Source organism: Nilaparvata lugens, chromosome 2 (assembly GCF_014356525.2).
Source record: "Nilaparvata lugens isolate BPH chromosome 2, ASM1435652v1, whole genome shotgun sequence".
Taxonomy (NCBI): Eukaryota; Metazoa; Arthropoda; class Insecta; order Hemiptera; family Delphacidae; genus Nilaparvata; species Nilaparvata lugens.
Window position 1 is genome coordinate 87826681 of NC_052505.1, and position 21852 is coordinate 87848532.

Below are 21852 nucleotides of genomic sequence, written 5' to 3' on the forward strand. Positions count from 1 at the left end.
TTTTAGCGTTAAAAGTAGTGTTAGCTTATATTAAGCGTTAAGTAGTGTTAGCTTCATTAAAGATATTCAGCTATTTTGAAATCTCAAGTCTCATAGAACTATAATAGTTTTTTAGAACTAACATTGGTCAGGAACTTCATCATCATAGTTGATAAAATTCCCATCTAAAGCGCTAAAAGTTAATAATGGCAGCGCATGCGCATTACTTTATAGGACATGTCAACTTTTTCCTCCATCTAGGCCTCACCGCTATCAAATTCAAATCGAGATCAAGCAAGAGAAATAAGAGTCGGCCAACAACCAAGTAAGTTTTTATACTTTCCGCTTTTATATTATTTATTATTCTACCTTAATAAAACGTGTCAAAAGTTGAATAACTATTTAATTAATAGGCCTATTTCTATTCTAATATTATAAGTTTCAACTGAGGTTATAACTTACTAGATGTTAGCGAAACTAGAGGCTAGTTTATACGTTAATCATCATTTATTATAAAATAGCTATTAGTCTGTCTACAATTTATTTTAAAATTTCTTTCAAGTTTCATAGAACTAATAGTTTTTTTATAAGTAAAAGCTGCTCGAACTTTTGTGTACTTCTCAAAACTATATTAGTTTAGAACACCAACTTTGTTGGTGCACGTGTGTGAGGGCCTGCGTAAATTTAGGTCCAGTGACAGGTATATCGGCACTGGACATAAATTTCAGCCCATTACATCTACATTGAGATATGCGTTTCACATGCTGTGGAAATGAAACAAAGGCATTGATGTAATTTTACCTCTATATTCTCCCATAGCAGATTATAGCTGTGAATCAAGTTCTCCCCGGTATCTTTGAGTAGAAAACATTCAGCAGAGATAATATTCACAAGGGGCTGTTGACAACAAATGCACACAAAATAGAAGCCTGCAACGCCGCCAGTCCAACATGAAAAAACTCATGCAGCGACGCAGTGAGTAATTTACAATTAGGTAATGATATGGGGTTTTTGTGACAATTAAAGTTTGATGAAGGACATTTTTTTGAAAACCCCTGCCATAGCAATTCAAGATTGAGGCCCGGTTGCACAAAAGCCGTTTAATTTTAAACGTGATTAATTTCACAAGAATCAATCAGAGAATCCGTCTATCAAAAGGCTTTTCCAATTGGTTCTCATAAAATTAATCACGGTTAAAATTCAACCGGCTTTCGTGCAACTGGGCCTGACTATTGCATTAAATTACTTTAAAGGTGTGTTTTCGTAACGGACAGACGACAGAATTCACTTTAAATTAACATTTGTTCTTATGGTAGTGTTCACCCATCGGCAGAAAGTTGAGCAGAAAAAAAGAACTGTTCAAATCAGAGACGAACTGTCGTTCATTTCGCCGTTCATTTTAAGGCCTATCATCACAATGCTATTTTGCTTCGACCGATCACTGCTCGTGAACCGTTTTGTCGAAAAAGAACTAATATCGGGATTCTGTCGACGGGAACAGACAGCTTCGAAATATTTTTCTGCTCTGATCACGTGACACCGGCAGAAGAATCTTTCTCTGGATCAGACGCCATGTTCTTTTTACCTCAATCTTTAATTTTGGATGGTTTGTTTTGATATATTATTTTGCTGTTGGTTGTCAGATTTCGGATTGCTACTATTATACTGTGAAATTAATTTGTAGTAGAAAATTGAGGTATAAAAATTTTCCATTGGTTTCTTTATTCTTATAATTTTACAAGAGAAATTGAAAATGGATTTACAACCGAAAGGCGTAAAATTCGTTATAAATTTGATGCGACAGTTCAAAGTTTTGTACTTTCCAGACCTGCACAACGAATTACCTATTTGAAAAATAGAAAATGGTTAAAAATTGCTGATGTGATAGAGGATTCAAGTAAGTAGACTTAAATTTCTCATAATAAAGTAGGCTAGATCTACCGTACACAATTTAATATATTTTTATAAGTAGCCTACCAGCATGTTTACAATTTTTATTCAGGTAGTCTACTTAGTAGGCCTTTAATAACCTAGTCTCTAGGTCTAAATTGCTATCTTTTTCATTTTTCAAGAAGTTAGAAGTTGACGAATTTTTTTTATTTATTTGAAGTATAACTTCTAGTATTTAATAATAATGTAAAGCCTAGACTAGCCAGTTTGTGTATGGTAGAGAATTATCACAAGAAAGAGAGAAATCTAATCAACTATTTAGATTTAAACTCAAGCTTGCTTGATTAAATTAACATGAAATGATCAGATTCAAAACATTATTCAACCAAGATAACATTTTGAATTTTACATGATAAGATAGATAGCATTTCATGCTAACAATCTTTTACACTTTCATTGAGTTGGCCTAATCACAAAATACATTTTTATAATGCAGCTAGTAGTTTTCACAAACGATTTATTGAAAATAACATCATCATTTGACTTTGAAGTATTTCATTACATTCTAAGTCCTAAAATTCCATTATCATTGTTGCACCTCAAAATATTTCAACCCATAGTTTATCAATACAATAACAAAACTAACCTGACTATGTCTTTGGTACCTATCCATAAATTAATCTTCTTTTAGTTAATTTAAATTCACTTGGAAACAAAATTACATAGATTGTTATAGAAATAACTTGATCAGAGTCAGTGTAATTGAATATTGAAAGACTGCCATTGAAAAAGATGAAATAGGTACTATTTTTCTGGTTGACCATTGCTACCAAACTCATTTAAAACTAAAATAGTAATGTATTTGAAACACTTATTCATGCTCTATTGATCAATATATTGCGTGATCTCAGGTATATCAATGTAAATAGTATAAATTAAAACAGGAGACAACAACATAGATGGATAAAAACACTGAAAAACTTACATTAGAATCGGAAATTTTCGAGGAACTGTGTCCCTTTTCTCGACTGAGCAGAGAGTGTAATGTAAGTTTTTTAGTGTTTTTAATCTATCCATGTCATGTGTCTCCTTTTTAATTTATATTATAAAACTTTAAAGTGTTTTCTGTTATGTGCTACAAATGTAAGTAGGCTATACTTGTAAGTAGGCTATAGTATATAGCCTAATGTATAGGCTATAGTATACTATACACTATGTAAATAGTTTATTGAGGCCCAGTTCACTTCTAATTTATTCAAAGTCCAAACTATGTATTATCATTGATGATTAACTTCACTTTATCTCCAAAATGGATATATGTTGAAAGATAAATATGTTTCTTTTTTCAGGTACCATTTACAAACAAAATATTGAAGAGAATGTGCTCGAAAGGAAATTCATATGAATTCTTTTTTGTTGACCAGGATGGAAAAAGTCATTGGAACCCATAGTTAGAATAAGAATAAGTTAGGTAAGATAAAATTCCACTCATTTTTTAAACTTTATATAGGCGATGTCATTTTATACAGTTTCACATTTTTTTAAAAAGTTTATCCACTTCGATGTTTTATTATCGATCTGATGTTAGTTATTCAATTAGTAAGACATAAAGCTATGGTATGTGACTAAAATAATTAAAAAACTGACTGAATTTTGAAATCATTAATAGCTTACAGTATACAATATTTCAAAACAACGTGAAACCACATGAGATCAAGATGGACAGTTGAGAAGAGTGTTTAAAAAACAATGTATTCACTTATCATTCAGGGAATAGAGCTGTTCATAATATTTGGGATTCCTTCCATAAAGAAATAATTTATGTAACAGAATCTAATAATGTGATAACATTAAATACATAATTTGATGTTAAAATGTTATCACATTATTAGATTTTGTTACATAAATTATTTCTTTATGGAAGGAATCCCAAATATTATGAACAGCTCTATTCCCTGAATGATAAGTGAATACATTGTTTTTAAAACAATCTTCTCAACTGTCCATCTTGATCTTGAGTGAATTTTGAACTTTATGAATGACCATACATTAGAACTATGAATAGATGACTTCAAAAATTCACTCAGCAAGTGCTGGTAGAAAACACTGAATAATAGCTTTAATGACAGTGATTCCACCTTTTAAAATTTATGATTGAATTCATGAAATACCTGCATTATTTTGAGAGATTTATGTATTTACAGTTTGGTATTTATTTTCAAATCACTTAGTTCTACTTATAATGTTGTAGATAATCATCATTTCAGATTAAGCAATTAATTTATTGATTATTCCCATTTGTTTCATTAAACTTGTTTCTCTGAATGTAGAACTAATAATTACTTCATGCAGTACATTTTGGAAGAGTTTAGTAAACAAACGGTTGAGAAGTAGGCCTACTGACCACAGAAATAAATGAATTGTTCATGGTATCCAAAAATATGTTGTTCACAACAAGTTCTTTTGACCTTGGGGCACACTGATTAATCCCAATTCCTGCATGGAGATTTATTTATTTATTCAATCAATCATTCAGAATTACACAACTTACAGATTGATGCCAATAATAATTCAACTGATTGTTGGTTTATTGGAATTTCTCATATAATATTACTTTGTCATTATTGGGGATTTCTTCCCAAGAATATAATTAAAAACTTATACAGATTACAAACAATCAATTTCAGAATTCACTTTGCAAAGTTTTTTTTAATGAATAATAAATAATTATCAATAACTTTTTGATTTCAGGCCTAGAGGTGTACCAGCCAGAAGTAGAGGATGACAAAGAAAATCAACTATGAATAATATTCCATGGATATGATTCATGTATGATGTAGTAGCCTACAGAAGAAAGATGGACTAATCTAAGAAATAATTCATTTTTTCAGTACATCTTGATGTTTTTATTTCATGTTATTCATAATAATCTCTTCTTCTGATCGCTCCTGCAAACTGCTTCAATTCAGGTAGTTTTGAAAAAAACAGCAAGTGACATGAAGCTAATAAAATACGTTTTGTTGCTCCATACTTGAGGGATTTTTAAAATTATATTCAACCCAACAGCATCGAACTCTTATTAACAACTTTATTGGTTCTGTAAGGCTTCTACTTTTTTGGAAATAATAACATTATTTAACATTGCTGACTAGCAAATGCTAGAGGTAACGTGTAGTTAAATAATAGACTTGAATTGGATATAAAATAGGGTATCACAATTATGTATTGCATTAAGAATTAAGTAATAGTACTTATGTACTGCATTGAAGGGGTAATAATTCTTTGAATATGAAAAATAACTCAAGCAAAAGTTGAAAATATTATGTTCCAAGCCACATCAAATATAATGACTTTCAATTCTACCTTCTAGGCTATATTTCCAAGGCTTTGATTAAAATTAATAAGCTTTTAGAACATTATAGTAAATAAGGAGTTTGAATGGCTACTCTAGTTCTAATTAATACCCTAATAGAGTATTAATTTTGATAGGGCAACTTTAATGTTTAATTATAGAAAATAACTAGTAGGCCTACCCTAAAATATTCAAAATAAGCATGAGCATGCAGTTTCTAATTATGTCATTGTCAAGAGAGTCCTTATTGAACAAGTCGAAACTAATCATGTTTCATTTTGGAATATCACAAGGGTACTAGTTACCTTTATAATTAATAGATATTTATCCATTTTAAAATAGGCTATGTGTTTTTAAAGTAGGTACCATAACAGAACCTGTTTATTCTAGCAATATATAGTTATATCAACAATGGTTATTAGAATTAGTTCGCCTGTTTGAATACACTTTGTACATGTCATATGTGTTACAGTAATCTATAATTAATAATTTTAATATTCGTATAGCTTTTACTGGTGAGGAGTCCCTAATTCAACCTTGCCTGAAAAGGCATATGATTTAGGCAGGCAATGGGCCTCACGATTCTTATTTAAGTATATCAGCCGGGACCGTACCTATCCAATGATCAAAAAGGGGACTGCTAAAATAAAATTGCCTAAAAAACGTTTACAATATTTATTTCTCTTGGTGTAATATAACCCGTAGATTCCAAAAATGCCAAAAGTAAAACACTCATTTATTAATTTGATTTTTTTTCGATAGAGCTTCAATAGGCCTTTGAAGTTGAATACGGTACTCATAGTAGGTAGGCCTACCTATACACGATGTGATTCAAAGAACATGCATTGACTCTGAAGGCAAATGATTCTAGTTAATAAAATAATTATAATAATAATAATATATATTATTAATAATGGAATGCTTCTAGTTAATAAAATAATATCTTATTAATAATGAAATACAATCAGTTACTTCAAATACCCTTACAAATTTCAAGCATAGGAAATGAAAAGTAAACTCTTTGATTGACATGCCTATAAAGCATAAAATTTAGCATAATTGAAGTAACTAATAATTTTGGAAAAGTTATCTGAGTTATAAAAAGCAATTTATTCACTTTATTGAATTAAATATCCAATAATCATTTTAGAATTACCTTTTGGACAACCCAAAAAGTTCATTACCCATAACACATAAAGCAAAATTCATGTCAAAGAACTAGTTCTTTGAGTGTTACTGTTTCTGCCCGCCTGGGTGCGCTGCAATCGATTCTGCTTCTGCCCGTTACGAAAACACAGCTTAAGATTTATAGATACATTCATATTATGAAATTTTCTATTAGTACTAATTGATCAGATTGGATTTAACATAGCTTCTCTGTTTCACCTCATTCAGGCGAGATTTGGTTTCTGGCCTTGGCTGACTGATCTGCCCAGCTGAAGGAGGAATCAATTTGTAAATTTCGGACAACTTTCTGAAGATCAAGTTATCATTTTTCAATTTTGGACCGCTTTCTGGAAGGTGAGTCATCATTCATTTCATGTTGTTTGGAACTCACAAGCAGTGTTCTAATTTTCAGTAGGCCTAGGCCTATTTTACTGCTTTTTTCTGCGGGTATTGTACTGTATTGCCCATAATAAGCTGCTTGATGGTGGCTTCAAATGCAGTTCATATACTGCTCAATATATGCAGTATTCTTTTTAATTTTTTAGTATTCAAATTATCTTCATATTCAGTATAATATAATAACTGCCAACAAGCACCACACTTGTAGAAGCAGATACCTCATATACTTACTTATTTCATACTTTTCTCCTTAGTCAGACCAGAGGTCTGGATTGACCGTGTGTAGAATTGGACCTGACTTGGTCTTTGTCATAGAATTGACCTATATAAGTTATGTCAGAAATAACAATTATTCACGTTTGCTCACTCGAAAAATTTAATTGTAAAACATGTAAATTTAATTATAAACTACTAGCTCTGTGAACAGTAGACCTCGCGCTCAGTAAGTTACATTGAACTGTAATATTTTCTCAAAACCACCATAATGCTGATTTCCTACAAACTTCATTTCTCACTTTCCATGATTTTAGAAATCATTTTTTTTTTCAATAATATTTTTTGCAATTTTAATCATCAGATTAAAAAAGAAAAATGTAAAAAAATGTTTTCTATCAATAATTCCAAACACCAAACTAGAATCATGGCCTCAGCTTATGGAGAGATAAAGTTAGTCAGATTTTTACGGTAATATTGGTGTTCGAAGGAAACTCCTTTTCCTTTTGTATTATCCTTAAAATGCAAAAAAATTAAAAAACCTTATGTATACGTCGACGCAAAATTCAAAAAAGAACATACCTGTCAAGTTTCATGAAAATCTATTGCTGCGCAACATATAAACACTTAAACATTAACATGAGAGAAATGCCAAACCGTCGACCTGAATCTTAGACCTCACTTCGCTCGGTCAATTAAATTGAAAATAACTTCATGTAGGCTTATTGTAAAATCTAGCTGTCACAGTAGTTTTGTATTACCGTACGTGAGTTCAATGGAAGTATTTGATCAGGGTATCGTTTCATGAAGGTGAAGGGTAGAAGGCTGCCTCTCCCTAGACAAGATGTTTTGCCATTGTTGCCTACTCTTATACAGCACTCCTGCACTTCCAAGAAACTGTTAACTGAACCTAACTGGAAATTGTAATTACAGACTAAATTCTGATATTTCAAGTCTTCAATTTGAGTAATGGACCGATTTTTCAATGTGGTACACAATAATAGTGCAAACAATTCCTTTGGTAATAGATCATGTAGTGATATAGGTGGGCTGTCATGATGAACATATATTTGTCAGGGAGGGTCAAAATATGGTCTTGTGAAGATATTCACTAATTAAGTTACAGTGTCATTAATATATTATTTATCAAAACTCGTTTTATAACTAATCTTGTTGTAACATTGGCAGTATTGGTACGTTGTGTTTGCAGTTGAGATGAGAGCAGGAGTGACTTGAAAACCTATGTTCAAGTGTGATGATACAAGTGTGACTGGGATTTACCATCGGGTTGCGGCCAATGTACGATGTCCATACCAAACAACTTCTTCAACCTTCACCAGCCTAGCCCTCAGACCAAGCAAGGTACATTCTGACACTTACCACATACAGCAATGTACAAATTGGTGAATTTTTTGTTAATTCATAATATATTCTGAAAGCTAACTTACATATCTACATATTCAGTCTACACTTATTTAGATATTTGTTAGTGACTTACTTCTAAGTCATCTTTACTATATAATACAGAGTTGGTGAGACTTTAGAAACGGCTCGATATTTCTTTTACAATGATAATTTTACAGAAGGTCTTTTCGAAGTTTTAATTTGAATAAAAAAAAAAACTTTTCTGTAGCTTCAAAATTTTGGTCACCCAACTTGGGTCTGCCATTTTGAATCCAATTTTATTTTCTTAAAAGAGAAGGTGCTCATGTCATACATGATTTTGATACAGAATTTCAAGAAAAAGTACTGCACATAAATATCATAAAACGTTCCAAAGTTATTCTCATTTGAAGATAATAATAAATCGCACAGAAATTAAATAAAAAAATGAGTACATTTAAAGTCTGACAGATCAAACTTTACTGTCAAAATACTAAGTATGTGAGTAGATACTACGATTATTACATTGCGTTAACTAATACTTGAATAAATACAATTTGATAGTTTAGATTCTTCTTCAGATTCTTCTTCACGTGGCACGGATTAAACCTACTCTGATTAAATCTTGAATGAATACTTTGTTTTATCCTTGATTTTTCTAGATGTTTTGAAATTGGTATAATAAATCATTTTATTTGTACACACAATAATCATAGAATAAATTGAGTTGATATAACAAATTCTAACAATCATGAAATTTTAAAGAATAAATTTTTAATAATAGATCAATTTAGTCTAAAATGTCAAAAATTCACACACAACTATAAACAATGAAACTATAAAGTTGTGTTTACACCGGAGTTTATAACAAAAGTCATTAACATTATGTTAATAGTAATAGCATTTTCTCTAATAACAATTAATTTTCTGTTGAAAACACGAGCTATTAACTTTTGTTAAGAGACATTTTTGACAATTCAGTCAAGTTACTAACTTTTTTCTAATAACTCGTGTTATTAAATCCGGTGTAAACGCAGCTTTAGAGTGAATAAAACAATATGTACATAAATTAATGCGAACATTCAACACAATGACATCGAATACCAACTTGAAAATTATCCTAGTTCAATAAATTACGAGATTTCATAATTATTTATTTTATAAAGAATTCCTAATAAACAATAGTTATTGATAATTATTTTTCACACGTATTTTTATTCACATCAACCAAGATTACGGTATCACTGATTATGAACCTCTATTGGTTTCAAAAACTGTAGCTTTCCTCCTTTTGGAGTGCTTTCATAGTATTCTGTTGAAATTTTTTATTTATTTGGTGATAATATCAGAATATCTGGGCACCGAGCTTCGCTCCGGAGTACAAAAGCATAGAAGCATAAAAGCAGAGTTTATATTTATTTATTGATACACAGAACACAATTTTTTGGGAAATGACCAACAGGCACAGTCTAAAACTGTTTCTTCCTCGAATTTTCATGTATACACTATAAATACGTTGGTCCAAAAAAATTGGTTATGTTCAATACACACTCTTGTGAATTCTAACTTTCAGTCCAAACATTTGGAAACAGGAAACTTCAAATTAAGATTTTCCATAAACCAAATTCAATAACAAAATAACACTTACTAATCACTCAAATCTGTAGAATAATGAAACTTTGAAAATTTTGGTATAGGTACTTTAAGGACCGAATTCACCAAAACGAGAACTTGGTTTTAGCGCCAGTTGATTCTAAATAAACAAAAAATCATATTACAAAATCATCTGACTTACAACCAACTGCCTACTTTTGGTGAATTTGGGCCTAATTTACATAAAAAATAATGGATCTTAAAAAAAATCATATCGTTAGTTATGTCAACAAATCAAATAATAAGGTCTATCTATAATATTGCCAAATAATACTTCTTATGAGATCCGCTGATTGATTTAGTTCAACAGCTGAACATAATTCTGTCTCTCTCCCACACAGGCACTCGCATCTTCCGTTATCAGCAGACAATGTTTTTCAAAGGATGAATAATAATTTTCCTTTTCATGTCCTTCAGCGATTTTCCCAGGGATGAGACCTAATGCAGTCGAATTTTTTTATCATAAACATACTATGTTCCAAATTTCGTGAAAATCGTTAGAGCCGTTTTTGAGATCCGTTGGACATAAATATATAAATAAATAACCAAATATATAAATAACTAACCAAATACATAAATAAATAACCAAATATATAAATATACACAGAATTGCTCGCTTAATATAATAGGATAATAGAATCATTAGTTCAACGTTCTACCATGTAATTAACATTCGGTCAAATGTACTGAAGTGTGATGATTTCATCAGATCGACACACCAGGTAGAATTGCTCTGGGTTGGGCAATGAAATATGGAGGATTTGGAATAGCTGTTACATACTCATTTTTGAATGAAACTAAAAGAACATTTTCCAGTATTTACCTTGGATAATGTAAAATCTAATCTATATATCATTATATATAATAAAATATATCACATATAGAAAATACGATTTTATGTAAAATGTAATCCATTTTTGTCTATACACTAATGTAAACATTGTAAAAAGTTTATGCGTTTCACCTGCTAATACTATAGTGGTAATAGTGATACTTATAGTTATAATTTCAGTGAAGAAAGATGGCATAACAGGGATGCCGATTCTCAAAATTTGACTTTTCTATTTTCTTTGATAAAATAATCAATTCCATGTCAAATATATCACATTCATCAATAAAATGCCCCTTTACATAATTTGATTCAGAACTTTCATTAGGTACTGAGATCAGATTTTCATGTTCACACACACCTGAATTCTTGGCGGCTAATTTTGAAAGCTTTAATATAACCTTAGACCAGTTATAGAATAGACACGGCCCATTGTATATTCATACTGAAAGTCGATGAAGCCAAAATCTACTGTCATATCACCAAATCGTGACGTCAGCATCGGATAGAAAACTTTTCTGTAGAGTTTGTTTACATTGTTTTCCATAGCAGATCGTGTCTATTCCAGCGGGAGCGCAGCGGGAGTCTACCATTTTAATGAATAATAATTTACATCCTTCTGAAACAGACACAATCTGAAAGTTTTCTATCCGGTGATGACGTCACGATTTGGCGATATGTTAGTAGATGTTGGCTTCAGAGGCTAGACTTCCCAGCGTGTCTATTCTATAACTGGTCTAAGGATACAACAATCTGAACTTCAAATCAACAGAAATTAAGCTATTCGGTTGGTACGTATTCTATTTCAGTTTCTCTTGAAAGTATAATAACAGAATAAAAATCAATCGGAAAAATTATGAAATAACCTTTCAATTTTTATACCAGTACCAGTAACCTATAACAGGCTAACTGAGAGGTTCCCAAACAGAGGTTCGCAAACTAGTGCCAGGTGCGCCGCTGTTATCTATCAAAGACTCACACTACAAAACAGTGCCGATCAGTCTGTGTGTGTGCCGTGAAAAAATATTAACAATCTCACGCAAAGTAAGTAAATAATGAATTACCATCAAGAATATAAACTTGAAAAATTGATGATAATAAATAATGCAATGCGATATAAATAAATTATACTAGGTGCGCCGCCAAGCCATATCTGTACTCGAAGGGAGCCGTGGGTCAAAAAAGTTTGGGAACCTCTGGGCTAACTGAAACATGTTTGTGAGGATGGATGTAGTCTAGGATGGTCAAAGTTATTAAAAGCCATTCTATGTATTATTCGTGTTTCTCATAAGGTAAATATCTAGACATTATTTCATATATTCAAAAATAAAATTTAAAATCAATTATATGTCTTGTCTACTCGAGTTTTTTGTAGAATAAAAAAAAAACATGGCGGCTGAAGATTCTTTCTTTACAGTCACTGTCAAAAGTAAAAATAGAATATTTCTGGTGAACTGAAAACATTGCAAAGCTAGAAAGGGATAGTGTTATCCCTTTTGAATGATAAAGATCTGGTGTGGCGCACTCACACAACTTTCCTTGCTCATTAATCTATAAGCCTCATTCTTAAACGAGGATAATTTAGGGGAATAACATTATGCCGATTGGCGGCTAAATAATTAAAACTACGATTATACTATTTTTATTGTGTTCAGAGTACATTTTCCTTTGTTTGGATAATTATGAAATAAATTTGAGGATTTTTTAGAAGTTGTTAAAACAGCTGTTCTACAAATAAAATATTCTTTTGAATAAACTGCTCTACCTCACGCACGAGAAGGAGGTTACAAAGTAAATTTCTTAAGGATGGGGTGGACCCCCTGTTAGTTTCTCAGGGAGGAGACTCATGCCAGTTAATAGAGCTGATGATATATACTATACAGGGTATGAATTTGAAAGAAATCGGTCAAGTCATTTTTGAGAAAATCGTGATAGAAATTTAACAAAATTCATTCTTCTCAAGAATATTACGGAGCTCCTGCAATTTTCCCCCTGAAATGAGACTCATGTCAGTTGATAGGGCTTATAAAAAGCTATCCAGGGTATAAATTTGAAGAAAATCGTTAGAGCCGTTTTCGAGAAAACCGTGAAAAACATGGTTTTTAGCCATTATCCGCCATTTTGAATTGAATTTTATTGAATTTCTTATTGTCGGATCCTCATGGTATAAGGACCTTAAGTTTAAAATTTCAAGTCAATCGGTTAATTAGGAATGGAGTTATCGTGTTCACAGACACACACACAATACACACAGACCAACACCCAAAAATCATGTTTTTCGACTCAGGGGACCTTGAAACGTATAGAAAACATGAAATTAGGGTACCTCAAATTTTTTTGGAAAGCAATACTTTCCTTACCTATGGTAATAGGGCAAGGAAAGTAAAAAAGGATAGAAGCACTATTGTCAATCAAATACTGCACATTATAACGTGAACCTCGCTATAGAATTTATTGTGTTATTCTCTCACTCAGGGCTTCTAGTGTATGTGGTTTTTCATGAATGCTCGAGCTTCAAGTTAGCCACAGAAAAAATAGCCAAAAGTTACGGCTCCAGTGAATGAGACATATCCACGCAACAGAATTCGGTGTCCAGGGAAATCTGCCTTAGAAATTTCATACTCTCTGTCATTGTATGACATGTTGGATTTGTAGCCAACAGTATTAAGATTGATGTCATCTCAATTGTGTGCAAAAAGATCTACATTTACAGTGACGTTTTCTCAAAAAAGCGAGGGCCGATAAAACAGTTTTGATTTATGTTACGGTACAACAGACATTCAATTATTCGTCATTGATACAAAAACAGCGATTACAATAACAGAAAACCTCAATCTTTATCCACAAACGTTTCCTCCATAAGGTAGGGTTCTCTCTTGCACGGTACCTTGTCATCAACTTCTCACAGTTTCTACAGGAGTATTTGGTCAAGAACGGACGCCATTTTTAAATCTTGTTTTCCGTAAGTTATACAAATTTCAATTTTTTCTCTCCCTAATTTCACGAATAAATGCTGAAGGGAAGGATATCCTCGTTACCCTTTCTGAGAATGGACATCTAAAGGTCCAAACTTCACCGTTTCATGTGAAAACATTTCAGTAATACCGTGCCTATTTACATACCGTACCTATTTCATAATTTTGCTTTGCTCAATATAATTTTAAAACTCTTCAGTCTGTATATGATTCATCATGTTGCTTTAATCTTAGGCTCAACTCACACTTATGCGACTCAGGTCGAGAAGAGACTCGACTCTAGTCGTGAGCATGTGTTTCCAAATGGTGACACTCAGACCAGTCGATTCTAGTCCTCCGCGACGTCATCATTTGAAAACACATGCTCTCGACTAGAGTCAAATCTCTTCTCAACTGAGTCGCGTAAAAGTGAGTTTAGCTATAATTGTAATAATTTTTAACGCTAGAACGTAAGTTGAATCTTGTTTCGTTAAACACATGAATAAAGGAATCTGAATCTAAATCTAATTTTAAAAATGGCAAAAAGACAAAAGTAAGTACTGGATTTTTCTTAATTTCGTTCAAAAATGAATATGTAACAGCTTTTTCGCCCCACTTGGATGTAATGAGCTGGTTTACGTGCGTCATATTGAGGCCGAAAATGATTGTTTTCTGACCAAGCCGGTAAAATTTTTACGGCCCTAGGACTGTAATAGTATATTTCGCACCTAGGGCCGAAAATGAGACTTTTCTGCTCGAAATCGATTTTCAAAGATTGAGAGCCAGAAACACATTTTTGCCCATGGTGAGAACGTTATTTTTCGCCACACAGAAAAATAAACAATATAAATATGAGAATAATTTATTGTTTATTAGGCACTTCCGAAAGCAAAGGAAGGTCATAGCTCTAGCAAATCTGAGGTAATCTGAATATCAGGAAATTGTCCAAGTATTTTTATTTTTTATTCTGATTTGTCTAAATAACCTAAAAGATTATGTTCAATTATGTAAGAGGTTGAGTTTATACTTTTTATTCTTCCAATTGACAATAAGATGATTTTATTATAAATGTTTTGATTCTTGAATAATAAACACAAATAATGAAAAATTTTTTTTATCAGCTGTTTTACACTGAAATTTGGCCAATCTGAATGTCAACGTCAACAATGCTTGTTGTCGTTGACTTCGGAAGTTTAGGTTAGAAGTTCTATCCTACTCTGAAAATCGAATTTGAATAATTATAATATATAAATTTATTCATCCAAATAAAATGATATTATCTTATTGCAGAATACTTATTCAACTCTAGAAGCATAAACTGATTCCGTTTCATAAACCAGTTTGTAAACACGTTCACATCAAATCAGAATCAGCTGACTTCAAGGTTATTTTACAGCCCTAGGGCCGTAAAACTTTTACCGGCCTGGTCAGAAAACAGTCATTTTCGGCCTCCATATGACGCACGAAAACCAGCTCATTACATCCAAGTGGGGCGAAAAATAACTTTGAAGTCAGCTGATTCTGATTTGATGTGAACGTGTTTACAAAATAGTTTATAAAACGGAATCAGTTTATGCTTCTAGAATTGAATAAAGTATTTTGCAATAAGATACTATCATTTTATTTGGATGAATGAAATACAAATAAGATATTATAAACTATTCAAATTTAATTTTCAGAGTATAATAGAATCTAACCTCAAACCTCATAGTACTTCGTTTATCACGAAACATGGTGAATAATTTTGGAACTACTTGGGCAATAGCCATGGTGCTGAACGTTTTTACAAATAATTTATGAAACGTAATCAGTTTATGCTTCTAGAATTGAATAAAGTATTCTGCAATAATATACTATCATTTTATTTGGATGAATGAAATACAGATAAGATATTTAAACTATCCAAATTTGATTTTCAGAGAAGGATAGAACTTCTAACCTAAACTTCCCAAGTCGATGACAACAAGCATTGTTGACGTTGACATTCAGATTGGCCAAATTTCAAGTGTGCTAAAACAGCTGATCAAAATACTTTTCATTATTTGTGTTTATTATTCAATAATAACTATTAAAACATTTATAATAATATCATCTTATTGTTATATGAAAGAATAAAAAAGTATAAACTCAACCTCCCACATAATTGAACATAATCTTTTAGGTTATTTAGACAAATCAGAATAAAAAATAAAAATACTTGGACAATTTCCTGATATTCAGATTACCTCAGATTTGATAGAGCTATTGACCTTCCACTTTTACTTTCGGAAGTGCTTAATGGACAATTAATCTCACATATATATTGTATATTTTTCTGTGTGGCGAAAAATAGCGTTCACACCACAGGCAAAAATGTTTTTCCGGCTCTCAATCTTTTCTAGTCCTCGGCCTACGGCCTCGGACTTGAAAACCGATTTCGAGCCGGAAAAGTCTCATTTTCGGCCCTAGGTGCGAAATATACTATTCCAAATCCTCCTTACTTCATTGCCGAACTCTGTATAATTGATACTGAATTTAAGTCATGCATTTTCTGCACAATAACAAATTCTTGTTTTTCTCTTGTTTTTGCAGGGTTTGAATTCCTAAAATCTATGAAGTGACTTGAAGTTGGTGACATTGGATGATTTTAACATGAACATGAATATCTCGAGCAGTGTGAGGGATTGCTGGGGTCTCTTTACTCACGAAGCAGTAATGAGTGCCCTGTTAAGAGATATATCATCAACATCATCATCATCAACAACAACTGAGCAATCGCTGACATCTGCTGCAACTCAGAGTTTCACTTGTTTGCTTCTCAATGATCTTCACTCTCCCATAACAATTGATGATGTCAGGAAACAAGCGCAGTCGATAAGGGACACTCATGTGGACAGGTCATGTAAACGTAGCTGTAGTGATTTAGAACAAACCAAGCACAATTCTATGTTGTTAGATACCCTAGACTTGTCTAAGCCTTCGAACAATGCAGGAGTTGTATATGGAGAAGTTACTGAAGTCAAGTGCTTAGAAAGTGACTGCTTCGATTGCCAGATCAATGCACCTACAAAAGCTAGAGCGTCTATGCTAGATTTCATTCAAAGTTTGGAAAAATCAACAATTGTTAAACATCGATTAGATCATGCTTTAGGCTCAAATGGAATGATCAAGTTAGTTCAGAATCTGAAGGATACCAAAATCACTTCTCTAAATCTTCGAAATAATTGGATAGATTCTGATTCGCTTATTAATTTGATTCAATACTTACCCAGCACACAAATCAAAGCACTTGATTTGAGTGAAAATTTTATCGGCCGCATAGGTTTCGAGTATTTGTCTAAAGTTCTGACAGAAACACAAATATCTTTACTGAATGTGAGTAAAAATGAATCATTTTATCTACACGCATCGGCTTCATTTATTTGTGATAAATGCTCAATGAATAAAAAAAGCTCAATGAATAAAAAATGTGAAGATCAAATTCTAAGTTGTAGTGTGTGTCAAGCTGCTGAAATTTTTGAAAACTCGGCCACAAGATCTCATCTTGATCTTAGTTTTTCCGTAAATGAAAACCTCAATTGTTTAGCATCAATTTTGAAAAACTCCAACATAGAACTAATAAATTTATATCTTCGGAAATAAATCGTGGAACCTTCGGACTATTTGCAGCAAATTTGATAGATTCAAGTGTTACTACCCTCAATATGTCTGGCTGTAAAATAGGTAACAAAGGAGTCAAGATTTTGGCTTCCGTACTAGAAAACACAAACATACTCTCACTTAATCTTAGTGATAACAATATGAACAGCAATGGCTTGGAAGTATTTGCTACATGTTTAACTAAATCACAGATCACCTCTTTGAATCTATCCCGTAATCGATTTAATATTCATGGTATGAATAGCCTTGCAACTGTCCTGCCAAACACAAAAATAACTTCACTTAGTTTGAATTTTTGCGGTCTTGGTAATAGAAGTTGGAAGATATTATCGGAATGTTTAGCTCGTACCAAAATAACTTCCCTTGTTTCGTGGATAATGTTCCAAATAATGCTGTCGATATAGAATCATTAGCTATTGAAGTGAAAAAATCACTAATAAGCTCAATCAATCTTGGTTACAAAAAAAATAATTCGAATAATAATGGTGATACTATTGTTAAGCTACTCTCATTTTGTATGGTGGGCTCACAACTAACTTCTATAAGTTTAAGTTATTGTTCAATAGACTGCTATCGTATGCAGAATTTAGTTATTGCTCTGAAAAGTTCAAGTATTACATCAGTGAAGCTTGTAGCCACCTCCATGACCAGTGAAGTTATGAAAATATTTGTATCGTGTTTGATCAACTCCAAAATCACTAATTTGCAATTGAGTAATTTAGCCAAACTAGACGTTGGTGCTTTGAAATGTTTGTCACTGGCTTTGAGAAATACACAAATCTCTTCGCTTAACCTCCGTTATAATAAATTGGACTGTCAGAGTTTGAAGGTTTTGGCACCATGTTTGGAAGATTCAAAATTAACATATCTCGATCTCGCTTATAATGGAATAGATTACGAAAATGAAATTAGAAAAATTGAGAGAAGTGATGTGGGTGTTAAATGTCTGGCAATGGCTCTGAAAAAGTCAGAAATAACAAGTTTGAATCTTGCTAGTAATGGTTTATCATGCAAAAGCTTGATGAGTATCATACTGAGTTTGCCATATACAAAAGTTACCACACTCAATCTCAACGGTAATGACATTTGTTGTAATGTGTTTTACTTGGCTGATATCATAAAAAGTACTCAAATTAATTATCTAGATGTTGGGATGATGAATGCGAGGAAAGCATTATCTATGTTATATGATAGCCATTCTAAGACGAAAACCCATCTCAATCTATCATACCTTATGCGATGCTCATTTTCTTTGTATTATCTTTCACATGTAGAACTGTTGCACACAAAAAATATCACCCACCTCGAACTTAAACAAAATCAGATTTCGTGTTGTGGGGAACTGAAAGACATTTGTGAGTGTATATCAGGTTCTCAAATCGTTTCACTAGATCTCAGTGAAAACAAAATCAATAGTGTTTATCATTTAGCAGAATTGCTTCAGCATTCTTCAATTTCGACATTGAATTTATCATATAATCAAATCTCTTCCGATGGTATTAAGCATTTGTCCCTAAGGCTACCAGGATCCAAGGTCATATCACTTGATCTATCCTATAACCTAATTACAGATGAGAGCATTGAATACCTTTCTGATAGTCTTGTGAATACAAAAATTACTGATCTAAATCTCAGTGGAAATCAGATTGGACGTCAAGCTGTAGAAAACTTGAGTGAACGAGTTGCTCACATCATTGTTCAATTTCAATTGCAAAGTGATGACCCTCAAAATCACTTTTATTTGTGCAAGTATCCAGATTGTATTATTGAAGTCTATCGAACGTCCTCTGAAGTAAATATCCATCATTTGATTGATTATGTAGGTAATAAAATTGAAATGACGAAGGTGTTCATCCGATCCAAAAAGGTCAATGATCATGTTGACTCCAATCTAGCTAACATGACTCATTTCAGTAACATCAACATCAGTGAAATCGAAATGGTTCAACATTCTAGCTTTCCATACTTTATATTCAAAAATATTTCTCAATTGAAGTTGAATGGAACACGTACTGAAAATGCACCTGGTGGAAATGGAGAGAAAATTATTGAATTACGGCTTCAAAATATACAGAACCTCAAATTAAAAGATCTTCAAGAACTCCGTTTCAGCAATATCATGTATCTTGATCTAAGTAATAATAATATGGAAGATGACCAACTCGAATGTCTTGTTGCAGCTTTGAAGTCAAACAGCATGAATCAAAGCAATAAAAATTATTTGATGTCTTTGAATTTGTCCAATAACAAATTGGAAGCGAGAAGTGCTGAATTGCTTGCAGAAGTCCTTCAATATTTACCAACATTAACCTACATCGATCTGCATGGAAACGAAATAGGATATGCAGGATTCCAATCTCTTATGAAAGTAGTTGACAAAACTAACCTGTGTTGGCTTTCGCTGGGAGACAATAATATCGAAGACCATTTGGAAGGAAACATTGAACTATCTCCTTACATTGTGCCCCGGAAAGGTGATGAAATGCCAGTTGCATTCCAATTGAGGTACTTATTCAGACAGCTGGTGTCATTGAACACATGCAGTGGTGAACTGGAATTCACAATTCCCACAACCGACTCAAACCCTCCTGTCAATATCACCCACTACCCCAAGCTGCTCAAGATCTATTCCGAATTTGAAAATGATGTGGACTATCTCAACGTTGATGTTTATGACATCTATTACATGAAAAGTAAAAAACATGACATGTGCCTTCTGCAGAGAATAGAAAAATTCGTGCATGAAATTGAAAAAAGGTTTCTATCGTTCATTGACAACAACTTACCGAAACTCGAACAGGCATTTGGCTATGATAGCTTTGTTGCTCTTGTCAAGGAATGTGACCGCCTTGGGTTAACCAAATGTGTTGAATCTCTATTACTCCATCGAGTCTGTTACTATGTGGATGATGCTGGAGAGATATTGCATCCATTCATTTATAGAATGCTGCACAAATACAGTATGCCTTTATATTGTAAACAAATCGAACCAAATAAGAGGGAGCAAATAATTGCTTACTACCAGACTCATTCAGAAATAGAAGGAGCTCACACACTGATTGATCTGTTGACTTCTATGTTTATGTCTAATGAAGAAAGTTGAATGCAATTCTTGCATTGGCTCAAAAATAAATTGTGATGATTAGATGAATTTAGTGTATTATTTTATAAGAAAATAATTGTCATTAAGAGCATTCCTGAATGAAGATGATTTTAGTGATTAAATTTTTATTTATTAGACATTTAGTGTAGGCTATTGGATAATGATTCTGTTTACGATACTACTGAATTTTATAACCATTTAAAAAAATACCTTTATATTCAATTATTCAGAAATTTCTACTTGAAATAATTATATGATAGTGTTTGGTATTAGTTATCCTCATTCAATATTGCTATCAGATAATTTAATTTATTCTTATACAAGCTTCAGAAGAACAATTAATCAATTTGAGTATCAGATTAAATTCTCCAGATGGAAACAAATTGGAAATTGCATTTGTTCAAATGCTAATCAATAAATAATTATTATTAAACGAAAATCTCAATGAAATGCAGTAAATCACCCCGAAGACTTCTGCTACTGCAAATATTGACAACAGGGTAAACAGCTAGATGGAAATTCGATTCCCGGGCTGACAAATAATTTTTGTATAGTAGCGCTCATCGATTTTTTATCTATAGTGAAGTTCACGTTATAATGGCAGTGTTTGATTAGCAATGGTATTGCTATCCTTGTATATCATTCAACAAAGCGGATAGCGCTATCTCTTTTCTTGCTTTCATCTGTTGCCAGATCCTCTTTCAACAATGTAGAATTAATAATTAATTAACAAAATATTTCATCTTAATTAGCCCATGAAAATGCATTATGAAATTATTGAAAAATATAATTTCTTGCTCAATGAAATATAATTGATTATTTTAAAGGAGAATGAACAGTCAATATTACATCAATAAACCTGTATCAGCTACCGTCCATAGAAGACATTGACAAAATGAGGATGGGCAACATTGTTCTTCAATCTTTTTCCACTGCCATTATAACGTAAACCTCACTATAGCTGTTTACCCTGTTGTCAATATTTGCGGTAGCAGAAGTCTTCGGGGTGATTTACTGCATTTAATTGAGATTTTCGTTTAATAATAATTATAGATTAATTCTCCATGTGGTAGTCAAGTAGCCATACTTGAACTAATCAGATTTAGAGGAGATGAAGTTTGTATATTACAGAATCAGTAAGGACTGATTCTTTTCACCTTCACTTCTTGCGAATTTCAGAACATGGTTGATCTCGTCAAGAAAAATGGTATGGAAACAATAATATTTGTGATTTTGTCCACCCATCTTGAGCTGAGCTATGACTTAACAAATTGAAGGAATTAGTATTTTT

The 21852-nt window shown here is 32.3% G+C and overlaps 1 protein-coding gene across 2 annotated transcripts; it reads left to right on the forward strand.

Annotated features, from left to right (window-relative positions):
* Positions 1–218: 218 nt before the first annotated feature.
* On the forward strand, positions 219–21056 carry LOC120350030. 2 transcript variants are annotated; one of them, XM_039422017.1, is made up of 4 exons: positions 219–304; positions 6617–6742; positions 8211–8362; positions 16391–21056. In XM_039422017.1, exon 4 carries the CDS (start codon positions 17793–17795, stop codon positions 20559–20561), a length of 2769 nt encoding a protein of 922 aa, XP_039277951.1. In that variant the 5' UTR covers positions 219–304; positions 6617–6742; positions 8211–8362; positions 16391–17792; the 3' UTR covers positions 20562–21056. The 2 variants fall into 2 exon arrangements, with proteins under 2 accessions (XP_039277951.1, XP_039277952.1); XM_039422018.1 differs by having other exon boundaries at positions 16391–17584.
* Positions 21057–21852: the final 796 nt, after the last annotated feature.

What these genes read in the sequence shown, in the direction of transcription:
- LOC120350030 (XM_039422017.1), top strand. Translation starts at nt 17,793, where the DNA reads ATGTTTAGCTCGTACCAAAATAACTTCCCTTGTTTCGTGGATAATGTT.